At 39.1% G+C, this 23288-nt stretch overlaps 1 protein-coding gene across 1 annotated transcript; it reads right to left on the reverse strand.

Annotated features, from left to right (window-relative positions):
• Positions 1-271: 271 nt before the first annotated feature.
• Positions 272-22407, reverse strand: b3glctb (beta 3-glucosyltransferase b). Its single transcript, XM_005750766.1, has 16 exons — positions 22242-22407; positions 21287-21324; positions 21167-21194; positions 20857-20966; positions 13876-13952; positions 13656-13767; positions 13359-13495; positions 12719-12782; positions 11688-11804; positions 10879-10948; positions 8517-8630; positions 4121-4220; positions 3049-3168; positions 2204-2348; positions 1007-1157; positions 272-723 (listed from the first exon to the last, which is right to left on the reverse strand). Exons 1-15 carry the CDS (start codon positions 22300-22302, stop codon positions 1023-1025), a joined length of 1428 nt encoding a protein of 475 aa, XP_005750823.1. The 5' UTR covers positions 22303-22407; the 3' UTR covers positions 272-723; positions 1007-1022.
• Between the last annotated feature and the right edge of the window lie 881 nt (positions 22408-23288).

Consider the following 23288-nt stretch of genomic DNA (forward strand, 5'->3'; position numbering starts at 1 on the left):
GATTAAAACTAATAAAAAGTTTTAAAAACAGACTTTTTCATTTGATTACATTTTATATGATGGATTATGCAGAAATAAATAGAATTGGGCAGAAAGGTCTAGTGCTTTATTATGTTTTTGTTTTTTTTAAAGTAACTAAATAATAAAGTAACTCATTACTTTTGAAAATAAGTAATCCGTAAAGTAACAGGATTACATTCTTGGAGAAGTTTTTTTTCCAACTAATTACTATTTTTAAGTAACTTGACCAACACTGCTTGTGACCTATTAATATTTTGTTTGTTTACTTTGTCCGACTCTGGATCCTAATTCTGCAAAATATCACATGTTGGGCAAATTCCTCCTCACTTTACCATCATCACAAAGTGCATTCATCAAACTTTTAGTCTGAAGTCCATTACTCACAGAGTGCGTTGCAAATAAACAATGGTTAAATGTCCAGATTCAAACGTGTCGCATAATGTATATAGCATGTCGAATGCGTTGCGTTTTTGCTGAAAATTTGTCCTACAAAAAAAAACGTACAGTGAAAAACAGAAGTCAACATCAAGCAATGATGAGCCGACCCTTTTCTAAAGAAGAAAAGGAAGAGACTTAGAATTTGGTTCAATCCACGTCTTACAAGACGGCAGCAGCAGGGAGAATTTCATGCTTTGATCCAGGAGTTGAAGCTGTATCACCACCACTTTCGTACATTTTGAGCTCTTGTTGGCAGAGTTGAAACTGTGGAGGCAGAGAAATAATATCAATGAGCTGAATGACCCACAGCAGCGACTAGCTTTGTGTCTGAGGTAAAATAGTATTATTTTACTCATTGGACCAGTGTGTGTACTGAGCTACGGAGCATTTGTTGCCAAATGCAGCGGTGGGATTCGTCAGATCTGTTTATTGGGATCTCAAAAGTCTACACACCAATGTCAAAACAAATGTGGCAAATTCCCCACATTATCTGGATGTTACAGCAACCTTAACAGTGGTTACTGATTCTTGTCTACGACATACTTACTGCATAAACACAGTTTCTACAGTTCATCTCGTGGTCGCGTGTCCTGCAGCCAGTATCTGTAGACAGCCACGGGATCTACATTCCAGTGCTTGTGGAAGGAGATGGCGTGCTGCGTGGAGATCATTTCCTCGGAGTAGTCATCTGGTCGGGCCTGAAATATCAAGGACAAGCGGTTTGTCTGTCTGTGCGTGTGCCCCGCACGCCTATCCACAGAACAAGGATATCTGTATTATCTCAAAGAGCCAGCAGTAAACGCATAATCATAAGTTAAACTATAATTAACAGGCAGAAAACACAAGAATAAAATTCAAAAAGTCCCACCAGTTTAATTACAAAGCTGCAAGCTTCTGGGACAAAATGATTAATGTCTCAATTATTTTTCTACGTGGCAAACAGATTGTTTCTCTCGGGTTGCGAGGTTCAGCACTCTGTTAGGAAAGCAGAACCACATGGCATTCTCTGGGTCTCTCTAATTGACCTTCATTTAAACAAGGCAAACAGGAAGAGAGTATCACACTCTGCATCATCTGGTCCTAAGTAAAGGTTAATGTCTTCATTAACACTTGAGGCAATTTGGGCTCATTTAAGTGGCGTCTCTGTGCATTTAATCAAGGTGTGAGTCACTTCGCAAAAGCAAGAAAACAAAGACAGAAATGGTTTGAAAGGCTCTTCTTCTATTCTCCTACCCACACGTCTTAAACTTTAGCACTTTGGATTTATTTTTACTAAACAGCCTCATATTAAATTGGTGCGCCAGTAAATGAAAACATTACAATAGATTTTAAGTTCATAAGCAGCTGCTCTTAAAAAAACGATTCCTATTTAAGTCAAGCAGATATTTACTGTTTAATTAAAACTTCATGCTTTACGTCTGTCACACATTTTCTGTGTTCAGCTGACCTGCTTAAACAGACCAAATTAATTTACGCATTGCTTTCCCAGGAAGTTTTAGACCCATTTCTGTAATATACTTACATATCTATATTATTGCTAATATACATTGTAATATATCTATATCACTAAAGCACTTCTGGATGGATGCAAACTGCATTTCGTTGCCCTGTACCTGTGCATGTGCAAAGACAATAAAGTTGAATTCTATTCTATTCTATTTTACAACTCTCATAAAAATAAAAACGTCATCAAGAGAGCTGTTCACCGTGACAAGAACACGTGCGTGTGTGTGTTGCTCTCTACCTGGTGGAATAGTGGACTGTGTGTAATGGGAACACCGAGCGTAGTGAAGCACCTGCCCAGCACCATGTCATCAGGAGCATCATCGCTGTAGCAACCACAACTACTGGAAAGCAGCCTGGACACCGCCGTCCTGCTGAGCACCATCCTTCACACACACACACACACACACACACACACACACACACACACACACACACACACACACACACACACACACACACACACGGTGTTCAGTGTGTAGCGCTCCCTCTGTTATGTTCTTACTATGTAGGCATATTAGGTATGTATACATTAACCCCTCCAAAAACTATTTTTATTTTAGTCATCAGTTAAAGATTTTCAACAAGAACAAATGTGCAAAAAACATTTGACTGGATTACATAATGCACAGAAGAATGTGGTTATATTATTATCAGTATTTAATTCAAAGCTGACATGAAAACTGCAAGGAAAGCCAAAGGTTTTGGGACAAACCCCGTGTAAGAAGCATAGAGTTTGTATTGCAACATTTATTTTTGCTTTATTGCAACACTGGTAAATCCTCACACAGCCTAACAGCTTTAACTCCCTTTTACTATGGTCTGGCTCTTTTAATGCAAATTGAGACCAAAGCCAACGGAGAAGTACAATGTAACAGAAAAAAAATTACTGGTTCCAGCTAATATGGGCCTTGATGCCATGCCTTGCTTGTATCTGATTGTAGCTATGTAATAGCTAAGGTACAACTATTGCCTCTAATGTTAAATAAAGAAAAATCAGTAATGTTCAAATTTTCACACAAGGTTTTGCATGTTTTGGCTCAACAATCATTAACCCAAAAATATCATCTGACCCAACAGCCTCACCCTCCTCCTCCGGTGGTGTAGCTGTATCCCTTCTGGATCAAGCCATAGCCATATCTTTCCCCCAGGCTCACTGCTTCCTTTGGGTCATAGCAACGCAGCAACTGTCTCAACCGGGGTAAACTGTTGGTGGACCAAGAGAGAGAAAGTTTGCATAGCATACGTAGTACCTACATGCCTACAATAAAATATTAGTTATGTCCATCTCCAGTCCCCTTTTCCCTCTGTATGTTTTTACAGTGTCCGTGTTCCTCATCCGTCCGTCACGTTAAGTCCACATCTACGTCTGTCGTGTGTTTCACTTCTATGTCTATGTCGTCAGGCTCGCATTGCCATGTCTGCGTCTCGTTATGTTTCCTGTTTTATTTTGAAGAGGTCTGTCCCATGTTCATTGAGTTTAGTTTCCCTCTCCCTGTCGCGTCATTATGTTCATTCCAATTAGCTGTGTTCCACGTGTGTTTCCTTTCTCCTCATCTGCCTCGTATGTATTTATGTAGTCTGCTGTCATGCATTCATTGTCAGGTCGTCTGTTGTTTCAAGCCATGTTTCCGGGTTTCATGTATCCATGTCCTGGTTTGTTCATGTCAAAGTTTTTCATGTTCTATTTTAGTTTACCCAGTTTAGGTTAATGCTTAGTTTTGCATCGGTTTGCCTTGCCCTTTGTCTGTACCTTTTCATCAGCCTTATAAAACAGCTCGCCTTTTGTTAAATCAAATTACGTTCCATGTTCCATTGTGTGTGCGTTTGGGTCCACTAAAAAAAGTTCAAAAAAAGCGCCCCTCGACAGCCAAACCCATCTGTTCTCTGGTTGGATTGTTACATTTGTGATTGACATGACATTGACCAATCAGATGAAAGGAAGAAAAATAGGGTCAAAATCCGTACTTGTAACTTGCAGGGTTTTTTTTTTCTAAGTCCACACACAAATCTTTTTTACACATACAAATCTTTTTTACGCATACAAATCTTTTTTACAAGTACAAAATATTTATGACCACATTTTGAGCCCATAGATATATCAATGTATTAATTTTTGTGTGTGTTAAATAAAGAGAAAAAATATTTTCCAGCTTACCTGATGAGAGTATCATCATCAACGATGAGCAGCCAATCGGCTTTCGGCACAGCTTTGCCTAAAAACCGCCTCAAGATTGCAAACGTCTTCCCACAGTGTCCTTTAGGGGAATAAAATATACAGAAGAAAATGTGAAAAAGATTCAACATCACATTCAATAACAGCTCGAGCTGATTTATTTTGGTTGATAATCATGTCAAGGTCATGACCTTTGGGGGAGCTATCCTCTCTTAGTGCACTTGTTAATGTTGTGTTTCAATAAAATGGAAGAAAATGTTTACAAAATGATAAAAAATGGGGAGAATTGGAAGAATGAGCAAAAGCACCTGCATGTGTGTGAAATGACAAAGTAGAGCCAAGAAAAGGTTGTGGACAAAGTGCAAGAGGAGAAAGCATAGATATGAGGAATAGATGGATGTGCAACTCCCTTCCATGTGAATGGACTTCAAGTAAAGCACAAAGGTGCATCTCAGACAAGAGTGATATCATTAGAGAGATAAAACTGGTGTCCGTGTCTTTTTCACAGAAGCTCTGTTTAGTATTTTTTGCTCGAGCGCCTATTATGACAAAGATTAGGTTACATAAACACTTCTTTTCACCGCTAACAGCCAGTTAACTGATTAAATCAGACTGTCTTTTGATTTGTCTGCTCATACACTGACTGTGGTGCACTTCAAATGTGTAAGGACAGGAAATATGGAGCTCGATACTTCAGTCCTCAGGAAAGGAGCTATTACATCCTGTGATTAGCCAGCTGTGCAGAGGTGAGCCAGGGACCAGGAGCTTTAAATTTTCCTTCATTAACTTTAACACGTGCAGCTTTTATGCCTGCAGCTCAGGGCAACATTGTGCTCCAGTATCCCCAAATGTGTTCCATGTTTCACTGAGCATGATCAGACGACACTTGCATAAATGCTGATACAAATCAGGCACAATGTTTGCCATATTTCTCAGCATACCAGCATCTCCTAAATAGTACGAAACATAAAGTGCATTTTTGGCTTATGACCAACTCTGCCTTTCTTATTGTCATGTAGGTAGTTTCGTGATGACTTTATTAATGCATATTCAGGAGTGTCTACACAATCTGACTAGTCTTCCCAACAATTTTAAGCTACAAATGATCTTCATCTGACCTCTGACAGGGGACACATCTCTGTGCTTGTTCCGTTAGACCTCAGCGCAGCATTCAATACCAATGACCCCAATATGTGACCACAGAGATTAGAACACAACATAGATTCATAGCTATCTGATAGATTCCAATTTGTTCATGTAAACGGGGAGTTTTCCTAAAAGCCGGATCTGTACACTATATTGCTATTATATATTTGTCTGCTGTCACATGCATATGAACTTGACAACCCATTCTTAATCCATAGGGTATACTATGATGCCGGCCCACCCTTTGGAGATATAATAGCTTTAACACTTCTGGGAAGGCTTTTCACAAAGTTTAAAAGTTTGGTTATTGGACTTTAAGTGATGTACAGTTGTGTTCAAAATAATAGCAGTCCAATGTGACTAACCAGAGTTGTGGTAAATGGCCTGTATTTGTACAGGGAGTGCAGAATTATTAGGCAAATGAGTATTTTGTCCACATCATCCTCTTCATGCATGTTGTCTTACTCCAAGCTGTATAGGCTCGAAAGCCTACTACCAATTAAGCATATTAGGTGATGTGCATCTCTGTAATGAGAAGGGGTGTGGTCTAATGACATCAACACCCTATATCAGGTGTGCATAATTATTAGGCAACGTCCTTTCCTTTGGCAAAATGGGTCAAAAGAAGGACTTGACAGGCTCAGAAAAGTCAAAAATAGTGAGATATCTTGCAGAGGGATGCAGCAGTCTCAAAATTGCAAAGCTTCTGAAGCGTGATCATCGAACAATCAAGCGTTTCATTCAAAATAGTCAACAGGGTCACAAGAAGCGTGTGGAAAAACCAAGGCGCAAAATAACTGCCCATGAACTGAGAAAAGTCAAGCGTGCAGCTGCCAAGATGCCACTTGCCACCAGTTTGGCCATATTTCAGAGCTCCAACCCCCAAAAGCACAAGGTGTGCAATACTCAGAGACATGGCCAAGGTAAGAAAGGCTGAAAGACGACCACCACTGAACAAGACACACAAGCTGAAACGTCAAGACTGGGCCAAGAAATATCTCAAGACTGGTTTTTCTAAGGTTTTATGGACTGATGCAATGAGAGTGAGTCTTGATGGGCCAGATGGATGGGCCCGTGGCTGGATTGGTAAAGGGCAGAGAGCTCCAGTCCGACTCAGACGCCAGCAAGGTGGAGGTGGAGTACTGGTTTGGGCTGGTATCATCAAAGATGAGCTTGTGGGGCCTTTTCGGGTTGAGGATGGAGTCAAGCTCAACTCCCAGTCCTACTGCCAGTTTCTGGAAGACACCTTCTTCAAGCAGTGGTACAGGAAGAAGTCTGCATCCTTCAAGAAAAACATGGTTTCATGCAGGACAATGCTCCATCACACGCGTCCAAGTACTCCACAGCGTGGCTGGCAAGAAAGGGTATGAAAGAAGAAAAACTAATGACATGGCCACCTTGTTCACCTGATCTGAACCCCATTGAGAACCTGTGGTCCATCATCAAATGTGAGATTTACAAGGAGGGAAAACAGTACACCTCTCTGAACAGTGTCTGGGAGGCTGTGGTTGCTGCTGAACGCAATGTTGATGGTGAACAGATCAAAACACTGACAGAACCCATGGATGGCAGGCTTTTGAGTGTCCTTGCAAAGAAAGGTGGCTATATTGGTCGCTGATTTGTTTTTGTTTTGTTTTTGAATGTCAGAAACGTATATTTGTGAATGTGGAGATGTTATATTGGTTTCACTGGTAAAAATAAATAATTGAAATGGGCATATATTTGTTTTTTGTTAAGTTGCCTAATAATTATGCACAGTAATAGTCACCTGCACACACAGATATCCCCCTAAAATAGCTAAAACTAAAAACAAACTAAAAACTACTTCCAAAAACATTCAGCTTTGATATTAATGAGTTTTTTGGGTTCATTGAGAACATGGTTGTTGTTCAATAATGAAATTATTCCTCAAAAATACAACTTTCCTAATAATTCTGCACTCCCTGTATAGCGCTTTACTAGTCCCTAAGGACTCCAAAGCGCTATACACATTCATTCATCCACCCATTCACACACACATTCACACACTGGTGATGGCAAGCTACATTGTAGCCACAGCTGCCCTGGGGCGCACTGACAGAGGCGAGGCTGCCGGACACTGGCGCCACTGGGCCCTTTGACCACCACCAGTAGGCAACTGGTGAAGCGTTTTGCCCAAGGACACAACGACCAAGACTGTCAGTTCGAGCCGAGCCACGATCTTTTTGGTAGAAATCATATTATTACATGGCAAAAAATTTACCAGTAGGTGTAGTAGAGTCAGAGAGACCAACAGACCCAACATTCATGATATGAATGCACCTGAGTCTGTGTAATTAAATAATTAAGTGAAAGGGGCATGTTCAAAATAATAGCAGTGTGGAGTCCAATCAGTAAGGTCATTCATTATGTGAAGAAACAGGTGTCATTCACATGGAACTTATTTAAGCATGAAGCCAGCACGTGTTTTACATGCAATTCTCTCTGAAAACCTGAGAAAGATGGGTCGTGCCCGACATTGTTCAGAACACCATGCTTTAATCAAAACATTGATTGTAGAGGGGAAAACATATAAAGAAGTGCAGAAAATGATAGGCTGCTCAGCTAAAACGATCTCCAATGCTTTAAAATGCAAAGCCAAACCAGAGAGACGTGGAAGAAAACTGAAGACTACCATCTGAAAGGAATGAACAATAGCCAGGAGGGCAAAGACTCAGTCAATGATCAGCTCCAGGAAGATCAGAGTAGAGCAGGGCGATACGACCAAAAATATTTATCACGATAAACATTTGAAAATTGAAAATAATGATATAACTGACGATATAATTGACATTAGACAAAATACTTTACAACTCCACAACTTTACAAGTGCAAAAAACCCATTAATGTATTTTCACTTAAACAAGCAGCTGTTTTTTATGTGCATTAAGGTTACATAAAAATTTAACAGTGCAAATGCAAATTCCTTGCTGACAGTTTAACCAAAAGGCATTTCCAGTGGAAACTGGCTGACATATTCTCAGCATAACCATGTATAATATCCACAAAACCTAAAAAGAGGTTATACACACACAATACGGTGCATCACATGATTGTTGGGGTTTCATTCTAATATTGTAGACTCTTTACTTTACAATATAAACCTCCTTGAGGTGACTGTTGTGAATTGATGCTGTATGAATAAAATGTAATTGAATATTCTGATCTGTATCCAGCAGTTATCAGTAAAAATTGTTGCTGCTAATGAACTTACCCCTCTCAGTATTGGACACTCCCAAACTGACTGTTGGTATGGAGGCATCAGTAACATCGCTATAATACTCTAAAAACCCAGACTCTTTCTCCCAGGTCGCCTTCACCACTGGTACTGTGGAAATGAATGGGGAAAGATAACCGAACCTGCAACAACATTAAGCCTTCACCACTGAGCTGTAGACACATACAAACAGATATATATACAGTAGCTATGACTAGTGAAGCACTGATTGATGGCAGGAAAAGCTTCTATTTAATTAATAGACTATAATTTATAGTCTTTAGTCTTTAGACATGACACAAAAAACCTACAAAGTAATAACTTAAAAGTGATCCATGGTAAGTGGGACTCATCTTACCTTAATTTATTCTGAAACACATCCACTAATTATTCACTTGTACATAGCATCAGTGCTTTGAATAATTGCACAAATTATTACAAATACAAAAACTGTAATATACTGAAATATATTATTATATCTGAGTTGCATTGTTATTATTCCTGTGTGTCTCAATCACTTGTTTTTAAAATGATCACAGTGGACAAAATGTTGTAAAAGTATAATTATTAAAGGCAATGAAGTACAGTCATTAAAAAAAGGGATTCCCTCTTTTAATGTTTTAAATCTCAGAACACGATGAAAAAATAAATAAATGAATAATTCGATATTTGCCTGGTCTCAAAATTAATAAAAGAGAACCTCAGATGAATAAGACATAAACACAAAAACTAAACTAAAAGAGAAACTATGTACAAATCGTGATTCTATGACTCGCAGAACCACTTTTAGTAACTATAATTTAAATTTTGCTGCATGACTTTAAAAGATTCTGAGATTGTTGTGGGTGATTTTTGCTCTACTTATTTAATTTTCAGGCAGTAAAACTTTATTTGTTGGACACAAATAAAGTTTGTGTCCCAGGGAGCAGTGTGTAGGAACGGTACCTTGCTCAGGGGTACCTCAGGGTAGCCGTTCAGTGGAGCCGAACCCCCGACCTTCCGATCATGGGGCCACCACTCTACCTACTGAGCTATCCCTGCCCTTACACCTCAGTCTCTATTGTCTCGATGCATGCTCAATTATCCAGGTGAGTAAATCCCAAAAGGCTGATTCGTAGTTGATGACGTAGCGTTTTCAGTGGGAGAAACGTTTCGTCACTCATCCTTCTTCAGTCTCAGCTGACTGCAGGTTTCCCCAACTTTATAAACAGCACATTTGCACAATAACTGAATGAACGATGGGCTGTTACATGAAAAGTGAAAGACCATCCCTGAATCGAGGAGGAGGCCTAAGGCTAAATCTGTCATTGCAGCCATGCCCCAACTCTTTGTGAATGGTACTCATGGCCATTGATCAGTGGCTATTGACCAATGTTCATGACAATTTCCATATTAATGATCGAGGAACTCCCAGCCCATTGTTCATTCAGTGGCTGAGTGACAAAACGTTTCTCCCACTGAAAATGCTACGTCCAGATGAACAGAATCAACCTTTTGGGACTCAATCTCTATTACATGATGTTAAGCATACGGTATACAGATTGGGGGCGACAAACAGAAGCCTGCAGTTGCAGCCTGCGACACGTGTAGTGTGGTAAGAACAAAATTGGCCATTGCGCACATGTAATGAATCTGTTAGTGAATCTTCATGCAAACACATTTCTTGTGAACAAGGTAAGAATAAGAACGATTCCATGCACATTAATGAATGAGGCCTACTGTTCTATAAGTCTTGTGCTTTGTTCAGATGCCACTTTGCAAACCTAAGTCATAGCACCATGTTCTTTTTAGAGAAAAGAACAATTCTGCACAAGCCGTACTTGTTAAATGTTAAAGTTAACAGCAGTACAATTATAAAAAGACTCAACATGTTTAACTGAAGCCATGTTATAGAGTCGCTCATACTTCAGTTAATCAAGCGCATTTGATTATCAACACTTTAACCTTTTAATTTGATGGAAATATTAAATAAATAAATGACAAATACATAAAGACACAGATAGCAACATGCAGAACCTATAAAAGACCAGATGTTTTCTTTAGTTTCGCTGATATGTAAATCCTTAAAATTGAAACACAATGTGCTTTTTTACATGACAATTCGTTGACAGGCACATTTACGCCAGAGGTATATTTAAGTATACTTGTACTTTAAGGTTCTTTCTATTATTTGAGATAGCTAGAGCTGTAGCTAGAAGATATCTTTTAGATAACCAAATGTATTGAATGTTAAATAATTAATTTAGATTAACAAATTTTGAATTAGTATCGATGTGCTTACTGACATGATGGATCTTGTTACCTACTTACATCTCTGCAGAACAAAGTATTGTTAATTTGTCCGAAATTGTACACACACCTCGATCTGAGTGGAACTTTTGGCAAGTTTTCACAGCAACAAATACATCATTCTTCGACACTGGATGCCCCTAAAATAAGAGAGAAAGAGAAAAAGTGTCTGCCTTCATTGGGGGGAAAAAAGCACTGTAGCCATCAATGGGTAAAAAAATGTGCTTCAGAATATGTGTTTCATATCAGCAATACATGTAATGTCTACATAATATTGCATATGCTCAACTCGTCTTATGTTTCAGATGCATAAAAATCATGTAGCAGAGATTTATACTCGATCTGTTCAAATAGTTTTTAAAGCATTTAGTGCAGGTAGCTGTGCACTTGATTTCCATTAACCCTTCAGATTAAATCAGCTCACTTGCTCACAGAAATTTCTGTTTGCATTCCCATACAGCAGACTTTGGCAGTGGCATAAAGGGCTGACTTCAGTCTAACTAATATGGACAGCTCAGCTGTAATTTGTTGTGACTTAAAGTGATGGATTACTGCACACTGGAAAAAGGTCCAACGCGTTTAGCCAGTTTTTCCTGTGCTCATATTTGACAATTTAAACTAAATAAGAGGAATATCTTAAGATTTCATTGAGTTTGGTGAGTAAACAGTGAACGTTACGTATTATTGCCCAGATGTTAGCGATAATAAAACAGTCTTGCCGCATACGTGAGTCAAAAATAACTATTGTTGACTTAGAAAAAAAATCTACAGGTAGCTGTCATAACAGATTTGGTTTTACACCAAAGTTCACACAAAATGAAAAGAACTGAAATGAAAGTTATATCTAGAATAACCAGACAGAGTGAAGCTGTTACATACGCAGTCGGGCAGGTAGGTTGTAAACGCGGTAGCACAGCCGTCTCTCGGCTGTGTGCAAAACTCTGGAACTGCTGTCAGTTTTGGGCCATGTCCTTCCTCCCAAATAAACAAAGCAATCTAGAAAAACAGAACATGCATGAAGACAAATTCAAAGGTTAAAGTGTTTTGTCACTATATTCATTTAGTGATGGTAAACTTGACAAAAAAGTAAAAAGGCACAAAAAAAAGTCAAATAAGGAAACAGTAAAGATAAATTCCAGTCTGGTCTCAGATATTAACAACAGCTAATCCAGGTCCTTTAAACTTTAAACGTGTTTTTACTTCCACTACTTTCTCTGTCAGCATTTGGTCTGACCTGGAAGACTGTGACATTGTGTTAACACACACCTGAATGCTCAGAGCAGCAAACCACCAAAACTTCTGCTTTTTTAAAGGTGCTCAAACTTGCTGATGATTATAAAATAAAGTGCATTTCAGCTGCACCTGGTTGCTACTTACCCTCTTAATGCTTATGGAAGCAGTAGGGGTGTACTTAAGTTTTTCACAGGACTGTAAATGCTAACTGCTCCAGTGATGTGTTGAAAAATAATAAACGATCTACCAAAGCTGCAGATCAAAAGCTACGGGGAGGAAATAAGATAAGATAAGATAACCTTTATTAGTCCCACATGTGGGAAATTTGTTTTGTCACAGCAGGAAGTGGACAGTGCAAAAGTTATGAGGCAAAAATTAGAATACAATAAGAATAAATACAGTACACAACTGTACAGAATAGAATAAAATAAAATACTATATACAGTAGAATAAAATAAAATAAATATACAATAAGATAAAAATAGAATACAAATACTATATACAACTGAGTAAAAATACAACGATGACAGAAATGCTGTTATAATGTACTTTAGCTCAGCTCGTAGACTGAAAGACACTGATTTCAATTTTCACAGAAGAAGAAGCACAAAGTTGAACTGAACCAGTTTTTGTTTGGTTATAATTGATTTAAACGCTCCAAGAAAGTGACAAAGTACCTCATGCTTCAGGTCGATTGTAAAATCTGACTTGAGATTCTCAGACCGTATCCGCTCTGTGAGTCTGAAACACATGAAGGTTGAAGAAAGAAGGTAACAAAGCACAGATGAAACGAGCAGGTTCCCATATTATATAATGAAATTAACAACAATGACTGAAAGTTACTCAGTTATTATTTTGCAGGAAAGCAGCCAATCAGAAGTCAAGCTTGAAGGGTAGGCGATTTTAAAGGTAGAAAGAGACGGTGGACAAAGTAAGGGCCTGCAACAAATCCTAATATAAAATATATAAGATGTATTTTACACTGTGAGTGAAGCAACAGGTAATGGTTAAGATTGCAGCTGATAACTTTTTTCTTAGTGGGACAAAAATAAGTGCTGCATTAAAAGTAATTCTGGGAACATTTCTTTTTTAAAAGATTTATTTTTAGCCGCGCCTTTTCTTTCTCATCTTTCCTTTTTTGTTTTTGTTACTGTAAACTGTCTCCCTCACTCTTGTAGGTCCTTATTTTTATTGGCTGAATTTAGCTTAGTCTTTACAATTAACAGGTGTCTTATTAGAAAGCTTATAAAGGTCTGCTAAATGTGTAAAAGAAGAGAGGAGAGCCACACAGGGACTCACTTTAATCTTTACGCTCACCTCTTGAGCAGCGGCGCACTGAGAGCCCAGCCTGCTGTGGTGTCAGGGTAACTGAAGGAACTGGGGTCCTCAGAGAAGGCATAGTGGTGAATGATGGAGGCCTCGTTGTCATGGAGACGCTTACCCAAAAACCACTCCTGTATTGCAAAAAGATCACCATGATCATCATTTTATGCATAGCAATTGAGTGCACAGTCACTACTGTTATTGAGGTGCTTGTGTGTGTGTGTGTGTGTGTGTGTGTGTGTGTGTGTGTGTGTGTGTGTGTGTGTGTGTGTGTGTGTGTGTGTGTCTCACCTCTTGAGCTGGATATCTGTTGAGGACCTCCAGCAGAGCAGACAGTGTGACTTTGGTTTCCTCCTCTATGAAGAACAACCAGGAAGCTGAATGTCCATATTTGACAAAGAGCCTGAGAAGATTGACAACTTAACAACGCCAAACCATCAAGGTTAAATAAGCTGTCATGCAACGTAATTTTAATAAGTTACTCATCTTCATTTGAGTGCTCAACACTCACCGAGGAAGTGCAGGGAGGATACTCCAGTCCCCTTCATACTGTGACAGCTCATGGAGAAGAACAATCACTGGAACTCCCTGCATGGCACATAAGAGCTGAATCATCCTGCAGTCATATGAAAAACACTGAGCTGAACCCCTACAGAAGCATTTTAATGATTCATTTATGATGATTTCAGTTTCTCTGCATAAGCATCTTATGTCCCCACTATGTGCAATAGTTTACTAGTACGGGTAGTACCAATACATCAAATAACATATTTCGCATACATATGATGACCGTAGTCTTACAACAGACAAACGCACAAAACACCAGAACTACAAAGGTGTAAATAAATGCAAATGTGGACTAAATTTCTATTTCAAACACCTAAAATTTAATGAATGCAGATTTAAATCAATCAAGAACAATACGTTGAAGCCCATTGCTTTGTTATATTAGCTAGCATTTTTCTTTAAAACATAGTGATTCATCAGTACTGTATGTCAACTTCAAACTTATGTTACAGAATGGATATTTAAACTTTTTATTTATTTACTGGAAAAGTTCTAGTGACCTACCCTGCAGCTCTGTTGGAGTCGTTTTTGAAAGTTTCTCTGATATATTTACCTTAAATGTTATTTTTTGAGTTTTTTTCTGAGTTCAAGATTTGGTTTTGTTTTGTGTCTCAATTGTTTCTTACTTTGGCTCTTTTGTAATGTTTGTAAGATTCCTATTTTTCCTTTGTCATCATCATATCCTCCAGCAGTCTGTTTGTATTCTACGTTCTTCTTCTCTGGTTGAGTCTTATCTTTATCTTTTGTTTTCCCTTTCTGTTTCCAGAGCTGTGTCCTTGTGTCGGTCTGGTCTCTGCATCCTGCGTCTGTATTTGTGTCAAGCTGGTGTTTCTGTTCCCACGTTCTGTTTCTTCTTCTTTTATTCTGGTGTCTGTTCTTCTTCTTGTATCTTGTGCCTAATTCTACTTCCTCTGTCTTGTCATCAAATTAGTCCCAGCTGGGCTCTTGCCTGTTCCCTCGCCTCTCGTTATCCTGTGTGTATCTTGCTAATTTTGAGTTTTTTGCATTTTGCGCACAGTTTTCATAAGCTCAGTAATAAAGCTGCCTTTTATTTTATCCCTCATTCCCGAGTCCTGCCTGCCAAAATGTTTCATGACATTAAAATGTAACTCAAATTCCACCATCTGGGAACACAGACATCTGAAATATGACAAGAGGCACAACTTGACCTGAAGAGAGGTCATTTATAGAAGTTCCATTTATAGGTTTTGACAGGATTTTGAGTGCAATAAAATGGCTTTCCAAAAGTGTTTGGGACATCCCGTTCACTTTATGGGATTTGCCAGTTTTATTCCATGCTTCAAAAGAGTCATAGTAGAGAATTTGGGGGAGCTACCATGTGATGTCAGTCAATTTCAATAACCAGAAGAAGCTGCTTCTTATTCAAATTCATAAACTGGTTCTGGTTTTGATTTTACTGAACTCCTAACATCTGTTGCAGCTTTGGTAGAGCGCCATCAAGACTACATTATGTAGTAAATTCTTAAGTATTTTATCTGCGTCCATTTTTCAAATTAAAAAAAGTTAGTATGGTTTCAATTAAAATCAAACATATAATCAACACTTTATTTCTGATAATTAAAACAATTTTTAGACAAAAAATGCTTTTTTCTCCCTAAAAATCATTACTTCAGTAACTTTGTTTCCTGAACTCTTCTTCACTGAGAACTATCTTGCAGACACCCTCTGCAGCAGGTTTCAGTATAGTGGGATTTGTGCTACTTCATATAGAGCCTATAGTCTGGGCGATTACAAGCTCAGAATGAGACTAGAAAATAGAGGACTCATACAGTCATAAGTCTTTTCCATGTAGCTATTTAAATTGGTTGTAAAGAAGCAATTGGGAGGAATAACTGATGTATGGATCAACTGAAGTGAAAGCTGGTGCAGAGATTAAGCCCCTCGTTACATATGTTGTTACAGAACCAGGAGACTAAAAGGCCTTTAACTGTCTGGCAGCAAGAGAGGTGTGCAAGCTATTAAGTTGTGTCAAGTGTGCAAATTGATTTATGCAAGATGAACGGCTGCTACAAAACATGACCTATGACCAAAATAAAATGCTCCACTCTGTTGTAAATTTATGTCCAACCACACGGATGTTCTTTGCCAGTATATTGAATAAAGCAATTATCTGATGTTCCATTTACAAAGCTTGGTTTGATGATTCCCCCTCTCCTTCATTTTGTACAATCATACAAAATGAAGGACTGAAAGAGCATATGACAGCGCTAACCACCTCCTCATTTCACTCTTGACTAAAAAAGGACACAACACTTTTCCAAAACTGTTATAAAGGTCACTCAGACATGTTGCTCTACGTGCAAGTGGGCTGTGTGTTTTAGTAAAGAACTTTCTCACTTGTAAGTTGAAGCGCTGTTTTCTGGTGAATTAAAACCTGAGATGCTATTGATGATATTTTAGTCACATTATGACCACCACCATTAATTGCTGCAGGAAAAAAGCCTGCAAGAGAGTTAAACAACAAGCTGGCAGGACATCAGAGTCAGCATTTAAACCGTGCCGTCAGTGAAAATCAACATCAGCAGAAAAGTCACCTTAAACAAGGATTACGCAACCGCTTTAAGGTCTTTATGCTACAATAAGCATCAAATCAAAAGCTTTCAGTTCCAATCACACCCTTCCAGCTTTTGTGAAGAAATGACATTATATCCATGAAAAGTCATCAGATTAACAAGATTCCTACAAGCATGGTGCTGCACCCATATCCGTCAAACAGTCTCATTTCCAACTACTTTCACTGAACCTTAGACAAAACATTATAGAGATGCACAAAGCTTGAAAAGCCTTTCAAAGGACCTGTGTGTTCTCCCACCTACGAAACGAAACTGTCTACAAAAGGCAGATGGTTTTTGTAGACAGCACATGGAGACAAAGAATAGGTAGAGCTATTTTGGACCTGTGCAGCTGAGGGATAGCGCATATATAGGTACTGGACAAAGACATTAAAGATAGAGGTGCCAAGCAGTAAGAAAAGAGGAAGGCCACAAAGAAGATTCATTGATGTAGTGAAGGAGGCCAGAGATAGATCCTTTATTAATGCCGCACTGAGGAAATTCACTTGTTAAAGCAGCACAAAGGCCAAATGTCTTACAGCCAATTTAGAATCACCAATCAACCTGGGAGGAAGCCAGAGTACCAGGAGCGAGGGAAAGGATAACATGTTTAAATGTTACATAGAATGGCTCCAGCCAATCACAATGCTGGAACTCTTTTAGTTTTTGCCAAAAACTAAAAGTAAAGCATATTTTTCTGGGTTTTTTTTTAAAACATTGATTTCATTAGTAACTCACCAACATTCATCGCCCTTTTCTATTTTACGCCTTCACTACAGTTTTCGATCACCACCTGCTCTTTAAAAAAAGGGTGAAAGTGAAGATTTTACGATTTAGCTTTGGAAATCTTTTCACAGAGCCCCTGCTGCTTGAATTTTTTGCCATTTCTTGCAATCAGGCAGTTTTTACTCAATTTAAACTGCAGGTAAAGAGAAAACATCAGACTCATATTTCACAGTACCAATTCATCTCAAAGGAAAATAAACATCTACATCTACTGCACCCCATCACATCCATAAACCTGTCATCTCATTTCACTGGTAACAAAATACTTTTGAGAGATACCCTGCAGGCAGGTACCATTAAACGCTTACTGCATGAAAACAGTGAGCCTGGCTTCCTTCAGAGGCTCTGTGGAAAGGAGGACATCTATTGGTGCCATGTTAATACCACAACAAAGCATAAATCAGTTTTAACATTTTTTGACACCTAATAAAAGCTAAAGTACTTAAAGGATTGCTGTCCTGTCCTGCTGGCACAGTAAAGTGCAATCATAAAACAGGCATAAGAATCAGCCATAAAAATCCACCATAGAAACTAAAGTAGCTCACTTATGAGCTTTAAACTAAGCAAGTGTGGAGGTGGCTTTATGTTTTGTCCATTAACACCAGTGATGCTTATCGATACAAAAAAACCCTGAGAAATAAATTGTATTCTAATTAGACAAAATTCACCCATTAAAGCTTTAAAATTATGGTGTAAAGTGTAAATGAACCATTGGATTTAATGAACGCCTATGGCAGCAATAACCTCCAAATTGTGTTTCAATTATCTGCGGATTAGACCTGCACAATGCTCAGGAGGACTGTTGCGTTTTACACAACTGCTTAAGCTCACCCATAATGGAGTCAATACATCAGCATCTGCAGTTGAATGCGGTCTGTGTGTGTGTTTAGGTTTTCTTTGTTTGGAGTAATCGTCCACCTGAATCACCAAGGCCCAGAAACAGCAAAGCAGCCCTAAATGATGATGCTCTCTCTGCTGTACTGCATCAACGTGACGGTGTTTTCATGCTGGGATGCTGGCGTCTCTTTATGCCATACGCAGTAATGTGTTTTTTCCACCTTGTTTGCCTTTTTAGTTAAAATACACTATATCTGTCCCGTTTGTAGCAACCGAAAATAAAATAAATTCATAATTATAATAAAGGTCAATCAAATGGACCAATATGGCAAGGCCATGATGATCCACTTGGTAAAATAAACCAGCATGGCATCTTTATTGGCCTCAAGACAACAATTCTGATGGCTAAAGATCCAAACGGGACACAAAAAAAAAAATAAATAAATAAATAAAATAAAATACACTATTGCAATTTTTAATTAGAGGATGACCTGGAGATTTTCAAGACAAGTTTATGTAAGAACCTGCCCCCAAATTTCAAAACAAGCATCTAATTAGGAGAAAACTCTTGTAATCTTTTAAACTGACTTCAGTAATAGTTCTCCAGCTTTTCTTTCTTTGGACATTGGCTGCTTTTTCACACATTTTCAATGCAGACCTTGTACCTGACCATTTTCACAGGAATGTTTGTTTCTTCTTGTTGAGTCATTCAATACTGCACACAAGCATATAAGCACCCAAGTGAAGGGATGTAACAGTTTTGTGTCTATACATAACAAACAACTTTTGACATTTGATCCATCCACTGTTCACTGAAGCCTCTACAGAAATGGTCTGAGTGGAAGGGTGGCTGCCAAGAAGCCATTTTCAAAGAAAGGAAACAGGGAGAAAAGGCTGAGATGTGCCAAATTATGCAAACCTGACCTGTAGACTCTTTAAAGAAATTACAAGAAAGCTTGGCTAAGAGAGTTCAGGCTGGAGTTTTTTTAGCCAGTCTTGATGTCTGGCAGCTTTTGCAATCAGAATCAGGATCTAAATGAACTGTTGTGCCAAACATATTTGCTTTTCCAAGACGAGCTCTGGAGTCTTTAGGCCCCCTTTCGTTTGTGATTGTCTTTTCTTTCTTTCTTTATTCATTTCTGCTATTACTCACATGAGTGCATGTCTAATACAGCAATGCCAGAGTTGACAGGCACAAGAAAAAGAGCAAGAAAAAAAGGGAGGGGAAATAGATGAAATGAAAAGGACAAGAGGACAGAGCACAAGTGAAAATGCATGATGGGCCTCCAAGTGCTGCACCTGTAAGAATAAACATGCAAAAAAGTAGCACCTGGATGGATGGATACACAAACTAACAATTTTGGTAATAATGGCCCCATCAGACAGAGAAAGACCCAGGAGACCCAGGCATCTGCTGCTCCCACAGAGTACTGAAGAGCCGAGACCACATCTCGATGACAACTGTGTGCACATAGCAGCAGAGGAAGGAAGTGGGCCCCAGATGGAGCCCTTAGAGCCAAAGAGCAAGGCCCCCAGAGACCCAGAGACGGCAGGCAGCCCATGCCACCAAAGACAAAAACAGGGCCTCAGATGCCTGAGAACCGCCCAACTCTCAGCAGAGCCCCCAACTGCACTGAAGAGGCCACCCTGGACCACAACCTCCAAAGGAGTGGGCCAACAAGTACGGCAAAACATCAAGCCATGCACCCTGGAACCAAAAGTACTTACATCCCGGGGGAGGGGCAAGGCCACCCTCCTCAACCATGTCCCACAGGGGCCAAGGGTCACCCAGGCTGAGCTATACATAAACACACCTACACATATACAGACACACACAGACCACTCACACACACACACACAAGGACACACAACCATCACTATCAACCCCCCTGTGAACAGATGTGACCCCGAACCAATCGGGCTGTGTTAAAGAATAAAAATGGTCGTATCAAATATTGACTTTCAAGCTCATTAGAATCATGCAATCTCTGTTTTTGACTTATCTACTGTATCTCCATGTATGCTCGCACATGTTTCAATAAATCACTTGTAGAGAAATGTAAGCATAAGAAAAAAACCCATCTTGGCTGTCAATCTCATTCTGCACTGGGAAGATGGTTGATACAGGATGATGGCACGGAGATTCATTTCCCTCTGAAGTCGGCTGCTGCTGCTGATTTTCAGTAACATCAGGAAGTTAGTTCCTTTAGAATACGAGCCAAGAGCCCAAAAAACTGAAGAAAGCCACAACATCTGATACCAGCTCAAGATGGCTGATGGTTGATGAGAGCTTTTGTAACGGGAGATAGCCTTTGTCTTCACTGCCTCTCTCAGACACTCATCCAAGAGGCTTCTTCTGTAGTTCTAACACCTGCAGAAACCTCTTGGATGAGCAGTGACATCTTCACAAGCTTAAAGAAGTCCAGTCGTCTTCTTTTTAATCTTCTAAGAGGTTCCAATCAAAGCGAGCACGCTGACCATCACACTGTCATGAGTAGAGCCTGCTTGTAGCGCCTCATTACTTCACCTTATGATTGCAAATGGTTAACTTCCTTTATTCATTATCACTGTAAATGAATTCACATAAACGATTATAGCAGATTTTTATAACATAAGAAGAATGTTGATATTTTCTTATGGAGACTATACTCAGCGTGCCTTCTGTACAATACATGTATGAGCGTGTACATGAAAATAGGAAGACTATAACAAAGCATGGCAGATGTTACCTGCCCAAGTCGGGCTGCCTGCTGCAGAATCTCCACTTTCCTTTGACCACTGCGACGGGCATGGTAGGAGTTCCTCTGACTCTGGATCACTATCACTACGTCCTCCAGCTCTGTGAAAAGACATGCATGGAATATGTATCCTGATGAAAACAAAGAGGAAGCGCTAATCCTTTCATCCTTTCATGTTCGAATTTAAACTCATCTACAATATTTCAAAGTACACTCTTAGACACATTATTATAAGATGCGCTATAGAACTTGTTTATTTCCCAAATAGTTGTACAAAATGTTAGATCGCCCTCTCACTCACCGACAGAGTGTTTCCTGCGCTCTGCTGCCTGTGGACAGTCAGAGAGATTGACAAAAACACATTGCTGAGGCACGTGGCGAAGCATTAATTTACAACAAGAAACTAAAAAGCAGCACTTACATGATCCGGCCTTGTGTGTTTGTCTCCAGCAAAGGCTTCTTGGTATGGAAAGAAAAGACAACTGAACAATTATTTGTGAGGAGACAAAAAATATCTTTTTTTGATTTTTCAGTTTAAATCAAACCAGTACCTACACTCAATGGCCACTTCATTAGGTGCACCTGTTTAACTGTTTATCCAGTCAGCAAGTCATGTCAGAGGTCAGAGAATGGCCAGACTGCTTTGAGCTGATAGAAAGGTAACGGTAACTTACGTAACCTGTTACTATCGAGGTATGCACAAGAGCTTTTCTGAATACACAACCTTGAAGCAGATGGGCGGCAGCAGCAGAGACCGCACCGAGTAACAATGTTGTCAGCTAAGAACAAGAAACTGAGGCTCCAATTAAACACGGGCTCAGTAAAACTAGACAAGAGAAGATTAGAAAACTGTTGCCTAGTTTGACGGGTCTTGATTTTTACTATGACATTTGGATGGTAGTTGTATACAACTAAACTAAAACGACTTTTTCTGGTAATAAAAGAGAACAATTATAAAGTGTAGAAATTATCAGCATGTATCAGCATGTTTTTTAAGACACCTTCAGCTTCATTTGCAGCCCCCCACGCTTCGGCAGACCTGTCAGCAACCACAGCGGATGATAACAATACCTGCGCATTAATACCATTTCCTCTTTTGATTTTAAAAATAAAACCATGCGCTATATCTCTCACTTTCTTTAGAAAGACAGAAAAACAGAACAAATGTCATTATGACTTTACGTTAAAATTTGACAAGGTTAAAAATGACCTTGGTTCATAATTTTTAATGCAGAGTTAAACAACGTTATATTTCACTACTTTCAAAGAACAACTCAAAGCCACTTCCGGCTGCTGACACAGTGTGTCCAGCTTTGTGTGGCGGGTAAGCTAACTGCACCCCTGCCTCGGATCTGCAGACGTTTCACTTCACTTACCGAGACAAATGAGAAGCACAGCGACCAGTCTGCATCCGTAAAACATATCACGGTGTGACATGACTCCCAGTGCTACTGGTTCAATCACCGTGTTTCCATGGCGAACTGAAGAAATCGGTTTGCTACATCTCTGTACCGGAGGCGTGAGCTTTCATGTAGTGGCAGTTAGTGCGGAGCTGTAGCGACCTCTAGCGGACAGCAAATGAGTAGTTTGGTTTTCGATGTCTGGTATAGGATCGGATTGTTACAGAAACGGGATATAAATCATAGAAATAATTGTCTCTGGTCACAGTAAATAGGAATTCAACCTAAATTTTGTACTATTCATGCCAATAAAGGTATGCCCTCCTAAAATCTAAGATTAACTTAAAAAAAATCAGCAGGTTTTAAAATAAGGTAAATACACATTCAGATTAACAACAACAGATGGTATATTACACTGTATTATTATTTTTATTATTACCATTATTATTATTATTATTATCATCCTAGGACATCACATTTTGGGGTATTTAGACCAAAATACTAAATTTTGCTCTACAAGGGCCTGATATCCACTTACGAGGACATTATACTGCTACTGTTCTATCAAAATTTTAAATGAATATCCTCATTTGTGGCTCTTATTTTTTTAAAACAAAAATCAGGTAAAAAAAAACAAAACTGGTAATTCTTTGTTTTTACATTCATCGGGCCCCAGTATGCCCAAACATCAAATAGAAATTAAAAATGCATGCTGTGGAAGAGTTCAGGTCCTAGGAGGTTAATATTATTATTATTCACGTGGAAAATATTCAAGAAATTTGGCAGTCTTCTCAGGAGTGGACAACCCAGCCAGTTTCCCCCAAGGTGAATGAAAGGAAAGGAAACTGCAAGGAAACCAAGATATACACCTCTGACTTCACAGGCCTCAGTTAGCATGTTAAATAATAAAGGTCATGACAGTACAGTTAAGAAAAGACTGAACAGGTATGGAAGTGCTACCAGGAAAAAGTCTCTTATGTCTCTCTAAAAAAAAGAACATGGCAGCACAGCTTAGATTTGCAA

Source organism: Pundamilia nyererei, unplaced genomic scaffold (assembly GCF_000239375.1).
Source record: "Pundamilia nyererei isolate P.nyererei 1_Seehausen unplaced genomic scaffold, PunNye1.0 scaffold00286, whole genome shotgun sequence".
Classification (NCBI taxonomy): domain Eukaryota; kingdom Metazoa; phylum Chordata; class Actinopteri; order Cichliformes; family Cichlidae; genus Pundamilia; species Pundamilia nyererei.